General features: G+C 34.5%; 2 protein-coding genes across 3 annotated transcripts in view; one reads left to right on the forward strand and one right to left on the reverse strand.

Moving 5' to 3' along the window:
* DCLK2 (doublecortin like kinase 2) overlaps positions 1–2,231 on the forward strand; it is a gene marked incomplete at both ends in the record, with an annotated part of 70,664 nt that extends 68,433 nt beyond the window's left edge. The window contains one exon of the mRNA XM_083367055.1: positions 2,181–2,231. Coding sequence (XP_083223181.1) covers positions 2,181–2,231 — 51 coding nt within the window. The remainder of the gene's footprint in view (positions 1–2,180) is intronic.
* A 1,165-nt stretch (positions 2,232–3,396) lies between these two features.
* Positions 3,397–17,129, reverse strand: part of LRBA (LPS responsive beige-like anchor protein) — a 370,314-nt gene continuing 356,581 nt past the window's right edge. For both annotated transcript variants that reach the window (XM_083367801.1, XM_083367800.1), the window contains exons 54-57: positions 12,091–12,192; positions 10,389–10,585; positions 5,379–5,530; positions 3,397–4,806 (exon numbers count right to left, since the gene is read on the reverse strand). In XM_083367801.1, coding sequence (XP_083223927.1) covers positions 4,716–4,806; positions 5,379–5,530; positions 10,389–10,585; positions 12,091–12,192 — 542 coding nt within the window. In that variant the 3' untranslated portion in view covers positions 3,397–4,715. The remainder of the gene's footprint in view (positions 4,807–5,378; positions 5,531–10,388; positions 10,586–12,090; positions 12,193–17,129) is intronic.

The following is a 17,129-nucleotide window of genomic DNA, read 5'->3' on the forward strand; positions in this document are numbered from 1 at the left end:
TCTAAAAGAAATGCTAGCGAAAAAGGTAGTGGAACTCATTTATTTAATTTAAAAATGCAGATCTAAAATGATCCTGGAGAGAAGCAAGATTATTCCCAGTGGCAATTTGTACAATATTGAAAGTCAAGTTGTGGAGGTTTCAATAATGGTGTGAATGGATAGCACACTTAATTTTTGACATAAAACTTTTTGATTAAGTAGCATCAAGTTGGTGTTGACTCTAAGTGATCACATAGATAAGAAACATAAATTTAAACCTTGTGGAATTTAATATAGAATAACTCAATCATCGACAATCATTTTGCAACCAACCCCATTTATGAATGAGTGTGTTTTGAAAATTGCAATTAGTAAAGATTTTGCAGGCTGTTTCCTGCTTCTCTTTTCTTGTCATGAATGACCAGTTTTTGGTTTTGTTTTTGGAACAGAAACCTTGCTGCATGGTGCATTATCTAAAAAAAAAAAGACCAGTATATTTATAGCAAGCTAGTGTAATAAATGAACTACTTAGTCACCAACACCAAATGCTGTCAGCATTGTATTTTTAATTAGCCCACTTTTAAAGAAAGTCATCAAATGTTTGGGGAACTATAATGCTAAATGTGCAGTGAAGAGTACATGGAGTTGTATATTAATGCTTGTTTCAATATTGTATGTTCTCTGCTTGTTTTCTTTTTTCTTTCTAACAACTTTAAATCATTTTCTATTAGCTCTTTACATTAGAACTAAGAACTGCAATAAACATTTTTCTTCAAAAGAGTAAGTAGTAATTTTTTTTTTGGAGAACTTATAAAGCAAGTCCAGGATTTGTAATTACCTTGATTTCCTTCCATTCTGGGTACACATTATGTTCTCAAATTTGATAACATACTTTTATTTAATAGGATCAGGCTGATTTTTCTTTTATGTTTCAGGTGTGTATTATTACAATAGAAAACTTTCTACTGAGTATAGGTATACAATTGTTGTGTCATTCAGTTATTTCCAGACATTATTTTGTTTTACACTTAAGACTGTCTTCACCTTAGTATTTTCTTATATGTTTAAATCAAAAGAACAGCTAAGAGATTTTAATTATTTTAGGTATGATAGCATACTTAGTATAGTCTTAATTTTGCTGTGGCCATTTTTAGTGTGAATTAAAGATATTAATTCCTTCCCTGACGTAACTCTTGTATTAAAATTGGCCCGCAAAATTACCAGGGAGTAGCACACATTAACCAAGTCTAATGTGAAAATAGTTGTTAAGCATAATTTTAAATAATCTGGAAATTTCTTTGTGCAGTATTTCAGGTGTTCTGTTTGTTTCTATAAATATTATGCATACTCTTCTAAAACTTTCTATAAAGATTTATGCAGAGCTACACAAAAGTTATTAAAAGAAAAAAATCAATCCAAACAGTATTTTTCAAATATTTCATGTCCAACTATTTAAATATTACATTTTAAAAGAAACAATTTTTGCATCTCCATGAGTCCCACATGAAGTTCCCCTCTACGCTTCCAAGTTTGAGGTATTATTCTTATAATGATTTGTTCATTTATTAAATACATATATTTTAAGAGATGTATAAGTAACCTGTTTTGCTGAAGCTATATTTCAGCAAGCATAACGGATCCTAAATTACTTTCCCAAATTATGCTTTCTGAAATTTCTATGCTATCTCCTTCCTTTTCTTCTCCTCCTCCCTACTTATTTTACCCAGTTAATTTATCAGTTCACACCAGTATTGTTTCTGGTTACTAATACTGACTCCTGTTCTTATTCTGTAGTAAAGAAAAAAGAACTACCTCTTTTATATTCTTGATTTCAATAATCCCTCTGAAGTCAGTATTACTCAACATTATTGATTTCAGACTGGGAAATAGGACACAATTTCAGTGTTGAATTGTGGCAATGTTCCCACTACCGTAACCCTGTGTACTACATTGTCAAAATCAACTTCAGTCTTCAGTCTAATCAATTCAGACTGCAATCCTGAAACTTCAGACTTAAGTACTCAGTTTTCAATCAACATAAACAAAATCAGGAATATATTGTGCCTGTGGTTCAGGAGCTTAGTTTTGAATAACTTTGAGATTATTCAGTCAACTGTACACAGTGTAACCTAGGTAGAAAGAATGGCACGATATTAGCATAATTTAATGCCTATGATTTCTAGCTTTTTATTTTTTTCTAGCATAATGCTCAACATGTAGTGACAAATTTAGTTTCTTTTTCTCCATCTTAGTGGTTCCAATTGTTTAAAATTTGGTGGTCCATATCCAGTATACTTTGAAGTCAGTGTTCAAATAATTGTACCCTTTTCCCATTCTGCTAGGATGATAAATGTTTATGTTCTAATTGCTTTATATAAAAAAAGTTTTTTTAAAAAAACTTTCATCAGCTCACTGGCCATGTGGTCAAATAGTAATGATAGAATGTTCCTGGTGAAAAACCATCCAGTACCTCATACACTGGCTATGCTTTTCTGGTATAACTAAAATGAATATGAATATATTTTGGCATCCGAAAGATTGCAGTGGCACAAGAAATTGCCCAGTAAAACTCTCCTGTCTCAAATCAAAACCACATCCCATTCAAGAAACAAAAGCAAAGCAAGGACACATCTGTTCTAAGCACAAGGAAAACCAAAGAACAGACATATCAAATCAAGCCGTCCATGAAACACATATAGCATATGTCACTCCTTAGGAAAGGTCTTTCATTAGCAGCTGTAGCTAGACAGTTGACTGGACCTTTAGTAGAATGCATAGAAGAATAGAGGCCTGAATCTTCTTGTCCTAATCAAATCTAAACAGTGCCTTGGTTTCACACTGAGCACAAAAAGAAATGAACAACAGTGTAAAGTTGGACATGTGACTGCAGATGTTTGAATTCAAAATGAGAAGGAAGGAAGAGTTTAGGAGCAAGGATTACTTTTTCTTCTGGATTTTGGTGATTAATTTTTAGATGTTTCCTATACCATTGGAAGACAGACCTTTTTTAAAAATATAACATTGTAATTCAACTGTGCTCAGGGTTTTTAAACTATCATGTATCTTAACAATATAAGCACAGCCAATCTACTGGTTTGGTCAACTATTATCTGAGTATATTCAATAAAGCTTTTGTTTGACTTGGAAGAGGAGAGTATGACTATACTTGCAAAGTTCAAGGCCACAACCATCATCCATTACATATATAGAAGCTAAATTTGTAGATGGTGTTAAGTCTGTGCTAACAGAAGTGTAGCAATAAATACACATTTGGCATTTGCTGTGTTCTCTGAAAATGTTTGATATATGCAGCAGTAACTATAACCAAAATTTCTTATTAAAAAGACAAGATTTACAATCATTTTGTTTTCAGAGTTCTGCATTGTTTCTTACGTTCCTGTTGTAATAAATGAAGCATTAAAATACAAATGTCTTTTTTATTTAATATCTTGTTTCAAACTCAGTTTTCCCCTTTCTGCTGCTCATATAAAGAAGGGCTATTTGAATATTAGGAAAAAAAACATTGAAATTGCTTCAAATAATTAGTTGAAGAAATTATATACCAACAAAGACAGAGAAATATAAATTTAAAATCTTCAACCACAACTTATCAAATAATTTTGCAGTACATACTAAAAACAATATAATCATAGAATTCTGCACAGCAATCATATATTAAGTAGAATTTATGCAACATCAAAATAACATTATTCATAATAAATTTTATTTAGTTTCCCAAGAACTTGATGACAGACTGTCAGCATGATTGAATCAGATTTGATGGGAACATGTCTTCATTTTAAGATCAATATAATGCTTGTGCTATACAGTTCTCACTAGTTGTGTTGTAGAGACACAATAGCTTTTTCTATTTTAGGTGCTAAAGGAAAATTGCAAATCTTCAGCACAAGTGTTTTTTTTGGATCCACACACAGTTTCAAAAAGTATAGTAGACAATAGAATACTTCCAAAATCCTCAAAATAGATCTTAATTTGGAATAACAGTGGGCCTGATGAAAGGATAAGAAAAATATGCTTGATGTATAAATTCTGCTTATGATTATTTCTCTAACCACACAACAAAATAACAAATTAATAATTTAAAAGGTATACTAATCACCTAAATCTAGAATCACGCTTTATTTCACAATCATGTGAAAACAAAATTACATTACATAATTTAAATATTCTTGATTTTCAGAAAATTCAGTGCTTCAAGTTCGCTATCACTGTAAAAGTACAAGACAAAAGGGAAGGGAGGGTAAGCACAGTTTAAAATGTCAGTATTATAACTGATTGCTGGTATTATAACCAACTTCCTTTGTTATAACAATTTCCATTGTTAAAATCAAATATTCCACAAGATTATAAAGATTTACATGAGAAACATGTTTCATAATATAGCTAATACAAGAATTATAGCCATTCTATTACAGTTTCCCCCCCGAATAATGATCAAAATAGATTTACTATGACTAAAAAATATAGATTTTCTTTATAAGCTACAGAACCCCAACATTCATCTTTTGTTTTTCCCCATCCCAAAAAGTCAAGCAAAGTCTACAAAAATAGCAATTAACTTCAAAAAAATAGCATCTCCCAGCAAATTTAAGTTACATTCAGATATATTAACTATTTATAAGATCTAGAATATGACAAGATAGTAAAGAGAGATGTGTATGTATGAAGACTCCATATGAGAAGAGCTGCACGGCCACATCAGTTTAATTCAAATTTCAGTATCTGGTTTGGTATTCATGATGCCACCTGTTGAAATCATTGTAGAAAACCACTATGCTGCCAGAAGCCATGCCTGTCATTATACACCTGTGAAGGAAAAAAATATGGAGAAAAAAATACCACCAAATCATTATGCTAAAGTAGCACTTAATTATACATAACTTTATGAACATTACATTAAACCACAGATAAAGTTGTGTTTGAAAACTCAAAAGTTTTGAGACCTAATATTTATTTTCATTCCTTCAGCTACATATTTTTCACTGCAAAAAAAGTTGCCCAAGTTGGGACTTGTTTAAATGTCTCATCCAAAACGAGTGTGGTCAGAAATGTCTAATTACATCTAGAAATGCCAGTTGAGAAGCAAAGAATGGGATTAAAAGAGCATAGAATCATTTTATTCTCAAATCTTTCCACTCCCCCCCCCCAATTTGGCTATTTTGAAGTAGGAATTTGTTCACTTTCAAAAGAGCCAGTGGATGGGAATAACTCTAAAATAAACATGCTGTTTTTAATCGTTGACTTGTGCATGCTAACAGCTCTATATTTGAAAAAAAATCTTATATGAAATATATGATTTTCAGTGCTTCAAGATCTACTACCAGTATAAAAGTACAAGACAAAAGGGGAGGGGTAATTAACATCCAGATCTCTCTCACCTTTGGTCATATGAAAGAGTCATGGATCGGATTCCAGCATCACAACCAGGATAGGCAAAAAGCTGCTTGAAGTCATACACTTGCCAAACCATAACAACTCCATTGTCTCCTCCTGTAAGGAGATACTGCCCATCACGGCTTAGCTGGATTGCCTAGAAAAAGGAAAGTGACTTTAAATAATGAAACAATTTTCACATTAACCTTCTATTCCTCAGTTGCTATTACTTATTCATCTCATAAGACCAGGTTACTTTTTACGAAGGTGGGATCTATAGAAAAGAGATGTTAAATAAACACATATTTTAATCATTATTTTTGAATGTAAAACATCAATATAGTGGGACCTAGGGCTATTTGGATTCTAGGGTATTAATTCTCTAATGAGCCATAATGATAGATTACAAGCACACTTGCTTTAAAATGCATTATCCCACTCTTCTGGAATTCTATTTATTATACATGTTACCCTAGGAAATGTGCACCATTGTGCCCACAGTAAAAAAATGACAATAAAGAATATCTTATCTTAAGAAAAAAAGGAATATATACTTTTTTATGGACTGATGCTGGCTACTATTGCTAATGATCTTTTAAACAATAGGTCTGTATATAAGTATGGTTGTTTGAAGACAGAGGTAATGGCAACAGCTCCTGTTTTACTTCATCTAAGAGCAAGATTGTGTCATGATTTCTATTTTTTACATACAAGGATTTAGAAATTCATGCTACCTTTCAATCCCAAATCAAAGCATGGTTTGAAGACCAGTCCACACAGCTGTATTCTTTTATTGACTCTTCATTCTACAACAGGGATGTCAAACTGCCAGCCCAAGGACCGGACGTATCACGCAGAAGCCACACCCATCCCATTGCCGGCAATGGCAAAACAGTCCCGAGACGTTGCGCAACATCATGTGAAGTCACGAGTTTGACATGTTTACTCTACAAGGCATGCAGCATGATTGTTTTGAGCCTAGGATCCGGTCTTACCAGCCTCATATCCATGTCAGTGCAATAATCACCGAGACAGCATAAGAAATGCTCTTTAGGCATACTTCTGCCATATAGAACATTTTGCCATGGTAACATTTCTAATCCATCTGCTCTTTTATTAATTTATCAATAATTAAATTATCTTTTAAAATGTATGTATATCCAAATTTCATGTCATAGTTGTTGTTATATTACAAGAGTAAAAGTATATGCTAAGAATTTTACAGAGCAACATTCGCCTACATATTTGCTCCACTGAGATGGCTAGCAATCAGAAGAATATTGAGTACATTGCTTGTACATAAATGACTGCAGATGGAAACATGACAAACCTAATATGTTGTTTAAAAAAATGCAAGACTCATACTAGCTAACAAAGTAAGTATAATTATTTGAAAGATCATTCAGTATAACTAAAATCAATACGTTTCTTTTCCTTGTCTCACAAATGGCTATCTCCTAAGGCTATTTTTTAAACTGCAGTGAAGACCATGACAAATAATTATTTGCTACTGTTATATAAAATTACGGTAAGCTGATGAAAATCTATTAACCCCATGGTTATGGTTCATTTGAGTCTTATACTGGAGGCTTTTTATTTATGCTATATTAAAAGGTAAATTAAAGCCATTAATCTTTAACACATCTATCAGTGAACTCGGTGTATTTCAGGAATGAAAATAATGGGATTTGGACTTTACTAATAAATGTGGAATTTCAATGACCTATCTAATTGTGAATGGAAACTGAATGGAAAGAATGTACCTAAACATCAAAATTTCACTTCTATGGCATGCCTTTGACATTTAGCTTCAACAATTAGAAAATTTAAAAAATGGAATTTCTCAAATTGGATAGCAGAAGGTTTAAATATAAGATTAGTTTTAATATAAAAAGTATTAGGAATTTTACTATTTCAGATACAAGGGGCTTCAAAACATAGTTTAAGACATTCTTAATATTGTGTGTTTTCTAGTTCACACTTCATTGAAGAGTCTCAAAACTCAGTTTTTGAAAGACCATTATTTACAAAAAACAAAAACAAAAAACCAGACCTGTCAGCCTGACAATATTGGTATAACGCAGCAGGAGACTGTAAGATACTTGACTTTTCCAAACAAGACTCAGGAAAGAAAAATAAATTGGTTCCGTTGGGTGAAATAGCACGTTGGCCTTGTTTAGGGTAGAATAACTTTAGTTCTTTGGACTGCCTGCCAACTTAGATTTAAGTTACTCATTAAGATATCTAAACACTGTAAAGCAGATCTGCTGTGATATTCTGTTAGCCAAAGTTCTACTGAGAAATGCAATATTTAAAACAAAAACAGGTGGAAAGCTTTGATTGTGCTCTGAGTATATCCAGACAGCCTAAGTTTTTTTGGTAGCATTTCTTGTACTTGTGTACAAGATAGTTAGGAGATTAAATAAAACAACTGGAAATTTCAGCTTTTCCAACATTCTGCAAACCACGTTTGCATGGGTATAAGAAAGTATTCTGAAATTTCAACAAGAAATAAAAATTTTACTCCATATATTACATTTTATAATACAAACTGAAGCTGCTGGACTCTCGTGCCTTGGGCAGAGACATTTTGAACACAGTTGTTTTAATCTTTCAGTTACCACTTCGCTTACAAAATGATAAAATACAGAAGCTCTGGGGAAAACACCATGAATTGTTTGAGAATAAAACTCATCTGGGACTGTTTGGGAAAAATAATAGCATGGGATTGTATATACCACTGGCCTGGATAGATCATTTCCATTGCATAAAAAAAAATGGCCTTGCAAATGACAACACTGCAGAAATTGTTTTACCAAGCAAAAAATTACAGGATGTTTTATAGATTTACTGACCTAGCTGACAACATTATCACAACAGAAAGCAGCTATCAGCATTTTTATTGTAGGAAACATAAAACAAAATCACTAAGTTGAAAACAAAATCACTAAGTTGAAGAATTAGGATAAGATACAAATACCTGAATATGAATGGTGAAGGAAGGTAAGAACCCTTTTTTAATATAGCTGGTAATGATCTAAGTGCATATAATAAGAACATGCCTATAATATTCCAACCCTCTTTTTCTTATCTTCCCCAATTTGAGCAGGTACAGCAAAATACAGCAAATACATTATCTAAATTGAGCAACAATGACTCCTAACAGTCAACTAAAAACAGGATTCTGTGAGGCAGAGTCCATGCAAATCACCTCAAAATAAAGGTTCTGGTAGATTTATTCCCAGGAAACTAAGTAACATTGAATGTTAAAGATGGATCTTCCTTCATTGTTGAGAGCACAAGATGTTCAGTGGTTCCCACACTCAGGGCATTCAGACTATCACCATTTTTGTTTTCTGCATGAATCCTCCAGGGGTTTCTCATATTCCACCACAGTTGCAATAGTAGCACCCTAGTCTGATCTCCACTGAAGAAGCTCAACAAATAATACTGTAGTTCTAATGTGGATTTGTTCCATGGTGAACAAAAGCAGCAGAAAGGAGCAATGGGTTATTTTTTTCCAATTCCTATCTGGGGCCCCAGCTGGTATCAAGCACTTGTCTAAGTGCAATCTGATCATTCAAGAACCAGATATGTTTCTCATTTGATGTTGCTTTGCCCACACAACTATCATTCCCTATTCACTTTCTCTGTTGTTTCTGTTAAATTTTGACTACCCTTGTTAACAACCAGACCAAACTGAATTAGTAAAACCTTGTACTATAGAGATAATAAGATTTGTGTGTACATCCCACGTCCAGGATTTTGTGAAACCAGAAGGCTATGTAAGATGAGTCCATTCTCTGACAAAAATCAAACGAATAAAAAAATAATTAAATTAATGGTAATGGTGTTCAAAGCCCTCCATGGCAGGGGGCCGGAGTACCTCAGGGAACATCTGCTGCCGGCATCAAGCTCCCTGCGCCCTGTGCGTTCCCACAGAGAGGGCCTCCTCAGGGTGCCACCGGTCAGAGAATGCCGACTGGTGGCCCCCAGGGGGAGATCCTTCTCTGTGGGCGCCCCGGAGCTATGGAACCAGTTACCGGTTGAGCTCCGGACGGCGCCCAATCTGCGCTCCTTTCGCCGCGATCTGAAAACATACTTGTTCGAGCAAGCCGGCCTGGCCTGAGGGGGGATTGGTGGGGTTTTTTATTATTTTTATTGGGGTTTTTACTATGTATCAATTGTATTTTAATCGGGCATGCATTTAATTATCTTTTAATTTTTGTAAATTTCTGTGTTTTATTCTTGCCCTGTACACCGCCCTGAGTCCTCCGGGAGAAGGGCGGTATAGAAATATTAATAAATTAAATTAAATTAAATTAAATGTTCTTTTGAAATGAGGATATAGTTTATGTCAGGGGTCTTCAAACTCGGCCCTTTTATGACTCGTGGACTTCAACTCCCAGAATTCCTCAGCCAGGCATGCTGGCTGAGGAATTCTGGAAGTTGAAGTCCATGAGTCATAAAAGGGCCGAGTTTGAAGACCTCTGGTTTATGTGTAGATACTGGGCTCTTCCATAGTGATGGGCACTGTGTATATATAACTATGTCTTCCTGAGCTTTGGGTGCAATACAGTATAACTCTAAAAGTTGCTATGAAATTGTAATTTCTAAAAAAGATAGTACGTTATTGAATATACAAAATAATATAATAATATTCATTCAATTTAAATTAAATTGAATTTTCTTTTTGCCTGTAGCCATTTTTTGCAGAGCAGCCCCAATATGCTATTCAAGCCAAGTATGGCCCACAGTCTAAAAAAAGTGGTGTGCACCATATTGTGCAGGAAAATATCACATTGTTTCTATTTTGAATTATGAACATGCTAAAAATTAACTCCCAAACTAATGTCTGTTACTACTGATTAAGATGCTATAGTTATTTCATATGTGACATTAAATAATTTATAAATTATACAAGTATTCAATAATTATCAAATACAATATAGCAGAGTGAGATATATTGTAAAGGACGTAGATTTAAAAATAAGACTTTAATATAAGATACTCACCCTGATATTATCATCTGTTTCCATAGTGGAGTGTAGTTTTCCATTCACACTGAATACACAGAAATGACCATTGTCATAGTATATAACACAATGACCCTCCCTTGATGCTTGAATAAGTTTTGCTTTCACACAGTTTTCAGGAGCTTCTAATGTCCTCAGTAGATCCCCATTCATAGAATGTATGAGACATGGTCCTTCTGATGGGGGAGATTAAAAAAATACATCCATTAAATATTCAATATTAACTGGTTAAATATACTAAGTTGATTTGGCTTTACTAAAATAAAAATAACTGATTTCAATGTTCAGTTCTAAATAATATCTTAATAGTTATTAACAAATACTGGTAGATGTACAGATGACAAACAGATGTTGCTGTACAACAGTTTTCAGAATCAATCATGAATTGCCTTATTAGAGCTTCTGGGAAGCACAAAGTTATGTGGAGGGTAATAGGTTGCTCCTGCAGTGATTGTACCAATTCTTTGACTTTGTTTAACCAAACCTTTTTGCTCCTACTGCTGTCCTCAAAAACCACATAATATTTATATGAAGCAAGCATGCATGTGTCTGTTTATTTGAATCTATTTATGTGGTCTCCCATCTCACAAATGAAACTGGGTGGCTAACAAATTTTAAGAATACACACACACACACACACACACTCTATATACAAAATACATTTCCCAACCAACACAAAGTAGTTCCTGAAAATGCCATAAACCAACAGCTTGGGCTCAATTACTTTCCAAGTCCCCATGCCTGAGAAAACAAACATGTCTTCAAAGTTTCTGAAAGGTGAGCAGAGTTAGGGCCATCTGTACCTTAGGCAGTACAATGTTCCAGAAGGAAGCCAGATCTAAGGAAAAGGCTGTGTACTTGGGTCCCTCTAGGTCAGGGGTGTCAAACTAGTGGCCCGCGGGCTGGATGTGTCACATGCAGGCCACACCCACCCCGGCTCCAGGAAGGCAAAAAAGTTGTGATATGTTACATGACGCAATCGAGTTTGATACCTGTGCTCTAGGTCATAACTCTTACTGATGGAACTGGACCATACCCCTTCTGCCCAACTTAATGGGACAAATAAAAACTATTGGCACACAACAGAAAGCTATGCAAAGGCCCGCCTGGCTACAGCTGCCACTTGCTTTCTGAACAAGAGACTTGAGTTCTGGAACACACCCAAATTGCACACATTTCTGTATGCAGTAGTGCAATCCCACCAGAACTAAGGGTGAAAATGATCAGAGGAGATAGATTAAAGTCTCTCAAAACCAGAAACTTTGAGAACTCCATCACCAACTCAGCCATGGAGTCCAGCAGCTCTGCCAGGGAGGTTGCTATACAGCATCAATCTCCTTGGCACAAAAGCAACACTCCCATCTGATCCCTGGACACAAACGTAACAAACAGGGTTTCATATCCAGTCACCACTGGGATAGCATCTAGTATACCACCAGAGAGTCCTGTATGACCAGGTCCACTCCACCACTCTTTCTCCTAGGTCTTGGCTGATAACCACACCTCAAGCTCAGAGGACAACCCTACTTTCAGCAGCCATCCAAGATCTGCCGTTTCATCCATGATGAAATCACAGATATAGGAAGCTGATATTCTAAATGTATAAGCAACTTCATGATTAGATTCATTATTATAAGAAATAAGTATTTCCAAGAAAAGCTTTAAAAAACATAAAATGTACCTTTAGAACCACTTATCACTATACCAAGTTCAGCACAAATTGCTGCACAGGTAATCTCATAATCATGTCCAGTCAAGATTGCCCGAGGAGTAGCAGTTTCACCTGTAAGGAGATCAATAATTATAATTAATGTATTTGAGAACTTTCACAATTAAGCAAATGTATAATTCAATGCCAAATAACAAAAAGGAAATATTTGAACTGGAATTATTCTGTGCATTTGGTTGTCAGTAGATACCTTGTAAAAATATATTTTATAGCGCATTCAAAATCTGAAAAAAGTAATCTCACAAGTGCACAAGACCAGTTTTTCACCAAAGCAACCCTTCCACATGGCAAACTATAGATGGGAGAGATATAGAAAGAACTCTTTTCGGCTTAAGAAAGCAAACAATAGTGCAAGGAGTTCCATTTGTATATTAAAACAACTATCCATGCAAGATGTAACTCAACTGACTGGGACCATAGCCCAGAATTTTAAATTATCATCCTAAAGCATAGAAGCTGCTGCAGCTTCTGTCCTACATTGCATTTTGGGAACATTAGGTACTGCTTATGGGATTTTATGGATAAATTGCATCCACTGATCTATTCTCATCAGCATTTCTTTTAATTTGCATAAATTTACACGATCTGTTCAAAAGGCATTAAAACTGAATCTATAGAAACTTGAATAATGATGCCAGTTAATTTGGCTGCTATTATTTTAATATTCTATTGCTTCAGTAATAGCACCGATATTTGGCGTATTTGTATATATGTTTCATTTCAGTTTCTAGTAATTTCTAGTAACTTGTACAAATTTTATAATAAACATCTTCGCTTTGCATTTTAACACAACCCTTGATTTATATTTCCCAAATGTGCAATACCTAATATGCAAACTGAAATGCAATTTTCTTTCTCCATTTATATCAAATTGTGAGTTGCGGTTCTTCATTTAGTCAAAAGTAGTTAAACTACAATTTCTGGAAAACTGAATATAATATATATGCATTTTTCCATGTACCATTCTAAACATCTAGAGTTGGCTTTGAATATAATAGTACTACTTTCATGAATTAGGACTTTCAGATAGAACCTTTATGAAGTGTATCAGACTCGTGTTTACAAAGGATGAGTAGTGCATGTTTATAATAAAAGATGTAATAATCTATTCATCCAAAGAAATATAAATTATTCTGGGATTCTCAGACCCATGTGGCATTTGAAAGATTTGTGAAGAATATTACATAATAAAATCAAATGTTTAAATGCTTAATATCCAGTCAGTCACTCAGTTTTAAAGCTTAACATTAGACACAAGCCAAAAGCAATACAAGTAGTATGTTACTAATCACAGTAATATGCTATTAAACTATAGTTATAATAGATGCAAATATAGATAGATAGATAGATAGATAGATAGATAGATAGATAGATAGATAGATAGATAGATAGATAGATAGATAGATGGATGGATGGATGGATGGATGGATGGATGGATGGATGGATGGATAGATAGATAGATAGATAGATAGATAGATAGATAGATAGATAGATAGATAGATAGATAGTAATATATATGTTACTGAACATTTGAACTAGCAACTTCCTTGTGACAGCAGGATCTGTCACAGAAGTACGTTCTGAGAGGTATTCAATCTAATAAGTTTGTCTTTTAAAATATGTAATGAGTGTAGGCACATATGACTATTGAAATAACTTATGTATAATTTTTACTTAATGAAATGCTGGTTACATGGATTTGAAGGTGATATATTTAAAAGCTTATGTTATTTTTTTCATTGAAGGGTCCTCCTCCTAATTATAAAACATGAGTCTTTAGAAAAGTCAGTCTGCTTCCTTTGATAATAATGTTAGGTACTTGAGTCTTCCGTGCTTCTGATGTTTCCAAATAATGGGCTCAATTCAGAAGTTGGTGGCAGAATAGAAGAGATTTCTTACTGCCTCATAAGATTGTCATGGTTTTCACCAAAGCAAAGGGAAAGTTTTGTGTGACTGTAAAGATCTAATCAGAGGGATGTGTATGTGTTGACTGTGTTTTTTGCTTGTTTTTGTGCTTGATCCTGTTGAGAGATAGGCATTGGAGAGGAGAGTCTGGATCACATGAACACAAGGGAGGGTGGAACTGAAGGAAGACACTGGCAGCATTCTGAGATGCAGCTTCATTTCCTCTCGGTTCCAGGTCGTTTCTGAAACCAATCTTTTTTCTTAACCTACCAGAACTAAATGTAGTTTTATTATGTTCTGTTTCCAGGGAACAACTCTGCTGAGGACAAACAGATCAATGAACAGACATATGGAATCCCAATCCCTTTTACATAATTTCTCTACAATATTTCATATGAGTGGAGAATAAACATGAAGGCCAGAAAATTAAAGAAGGCAAAAGCCCTTCTTTTCAAATTGATTCTGAATGAATACTATAGAAGTTTGGATTGTGCTGTCATTCATTTTGTTCATACTGATTTTACAAGATACCAGAGGAAAATGTTATGTATGAAAACTAAGCCATATACAGTGTATTACGAGCATTCAAGATGATTGAACAACTCTATTATGACAACAATTGTGTTATATATTCTATGCTATGTGCTATATAAAAATACCATCAACTCAGGTTCGAGACCAGAGCGCCATGCAATGGGATGAACTCTCATCCTTGCCCCAGCTCCTGCTGACCTAGCAGTTTGAAAGCATGCAAATGTGAGTAGGTAAATAGGTACCACTTTGGTGGGAAAGTAACACTGCTCTGTGACATCATACTGGCCACATAACCACAGAAATGGATGGCCTTGAAATGGAGATAAGCACTACCCCTATGCAATGACTAAATGTAGAACCTTACTTTTTCACAAATGAAATTCAATGGTGAAAAAAGTAAGGTTCTACATTTAGACAAGAAAAACCAAATGTACAGGTATAGTATAGGTGGTGCCTGGCTCAACAGTACTAACTGTGAGAGGGATATTGAAGTCCTAGTGGCAATCACTTAAATATGATCCAGCAGTGTGCTGCAACTGGCAAAACAGCCAATGCCTAGTCCTAGGCTGCATTAACAGAGAGATAGAATCAAAATTACATGAAGTGTTAATACCACTTTATAGTGCCTTGGTAAGATCACACTTGGAATACTGCATCCAGTTTTGGTCACCATGGTGTAAAAAAGATGTTGAGACTGTAGAGTGCAGAGAAGAGCAACAAAGATGATTAGGGGACTGGAGGCTAAAACATAACGGTTGCTGGAATTGGATATGTCTAGTTTAATGAAAAGAAGGACTAGGGGTGACATGATAGCAGTGTTCCAATATCTCAGGGGTTGCCACACAAAAAAGGGAGTCGGGTTATTCTCCAAAGCTCCTGAGGGCAGGACAAGAAGTAATAGGTGGAAACTAATCAAGGAGAGAAACAACCTAAAACTAAGGAGAAATTTACTGACAGTTAGAACAATTAATCAGTGGAACGACTTGCCTCCAAAGGTTGTGGGTGCTGGAAGTTTTAAAGAAGAGATTGGACAACCATTTGTCTGAAATGGTATAGAGCAGGCATATCAAACTGCTGGCCTGTGGGCCAGATGTGTCACGCTGAAACTGCGCCCACCCCCATTGCTGGCAATGGGGAAAAAGTCCTGATGCATCACGCGATGTCACGTGACATTGCAAGTTTGACATGCCTGGTATAGACTTTCCTACCTGAGCAGGGGGTTGGACTAGAAGACCTCCAAGGTCCCTTCCAACTCTGTTATTCTGTTATTCTAACTAGCGTAGGAAAATCCATAGGGGAATCAGCAGCAATCAAGCATATCATTGTTCATATTGTATATATGACACTGAATGTTTCTGTAACTAGTTATAAAGCAAACCCTTAAAATTATTCATGATAGAAAAGTGTAACATGACACAAAAACTATAAATACATCCTGTAATCAGAAATTTTAAACTCCCAGAAAAGAAACTCTATAGCCTGCATGATATATAGCTACTCATCCAAAGGCAGTTTGATTAGTCCATTTTAATTGTTGTATGATGAAAACTAAGTATCTAAAAATCAAGCTGGCTCTGAAGTGAATTTCATCTTTTCTAATTATACTTAATGAATCCAAGTTACCTTCTGGAAGCAAGTATTTCCCAAGTGAACATATTAACAAAATGACATACAACTGTTAAAACAAAACTGGAAAAATTGATGTTTCTGAAGTGCAGTGGGAAGGATTTAGTTTCACTATTATGAAACAAAAATTTCACACAGTATTACTACGCCAAGGATTGCATTTCAGAGGTTCAAATATATGCCAGCAGATGTCACTCTAAGATGCTTGGTTATAGTTAACAAAAATGCCTTTAAAAACAGGTCTGGATGCTAGTTTTAAGGATGCTGCGAAACAATGACAAAACTGTAATTATTTTCAAGAAAATATTTTTTTTTAAATTCACCATGATTAATAAAACAACTAATTTGCATGTTCAAGAGTTCATAAAGGAAATATGACTGGTACTCTATATACCTTTCTAAACATACATGCTAATACTTCAACATTATCAAATGATCAGAGTAATTTGTGAAACATAATTTTCTTGTGTAAAAGTATTATTTTATTTTTAAAGAATCTATCAGCCCTATCATTTACTTTGTTGTTAAATACCTTGGAATTTTCATTCAAGGCATCTATTGGTATTGCTACTATCTTTACTTTTTTGTCACAATTGTTGTTCTTCTATTTCCAGGATTATATATTTTGTAATTTTTTTCCAGTTCTTTCCTTCTATTTTGCTGTCTTCAGGCATTGCAAAGTCTACCATCCAGATTTTTTTGTCTTTCTTATCAATAATTGTTAAGTCTAGAGTGTTGTGGGGCAGATGCTTGTCTGTTTGAAGCACTTTAGCTTCTTCATTTTCTACAACTTTGTCTTTTTTGTGGTCTTAACAGTTCTTGCTTGAAGTGCAAGTAGTATTTCTTACGGATATTCCAATGCACCATTGCTGATACTTTGTCATGTCATTGTTTGTGTATTATTATTATTATTATTATTATTATTA

This window comes from Vipera ursinii (assembly GCF_947247035.1).
Source record: "Vipera ursinii genome assembly, chromosome: 7".
Classification (NCBI taxonomy): Eukaryota; Metazoa; Chordata; class Lepidosauria; order Squamata; family Viperidae; genus Vipera; species Vipera ursinii.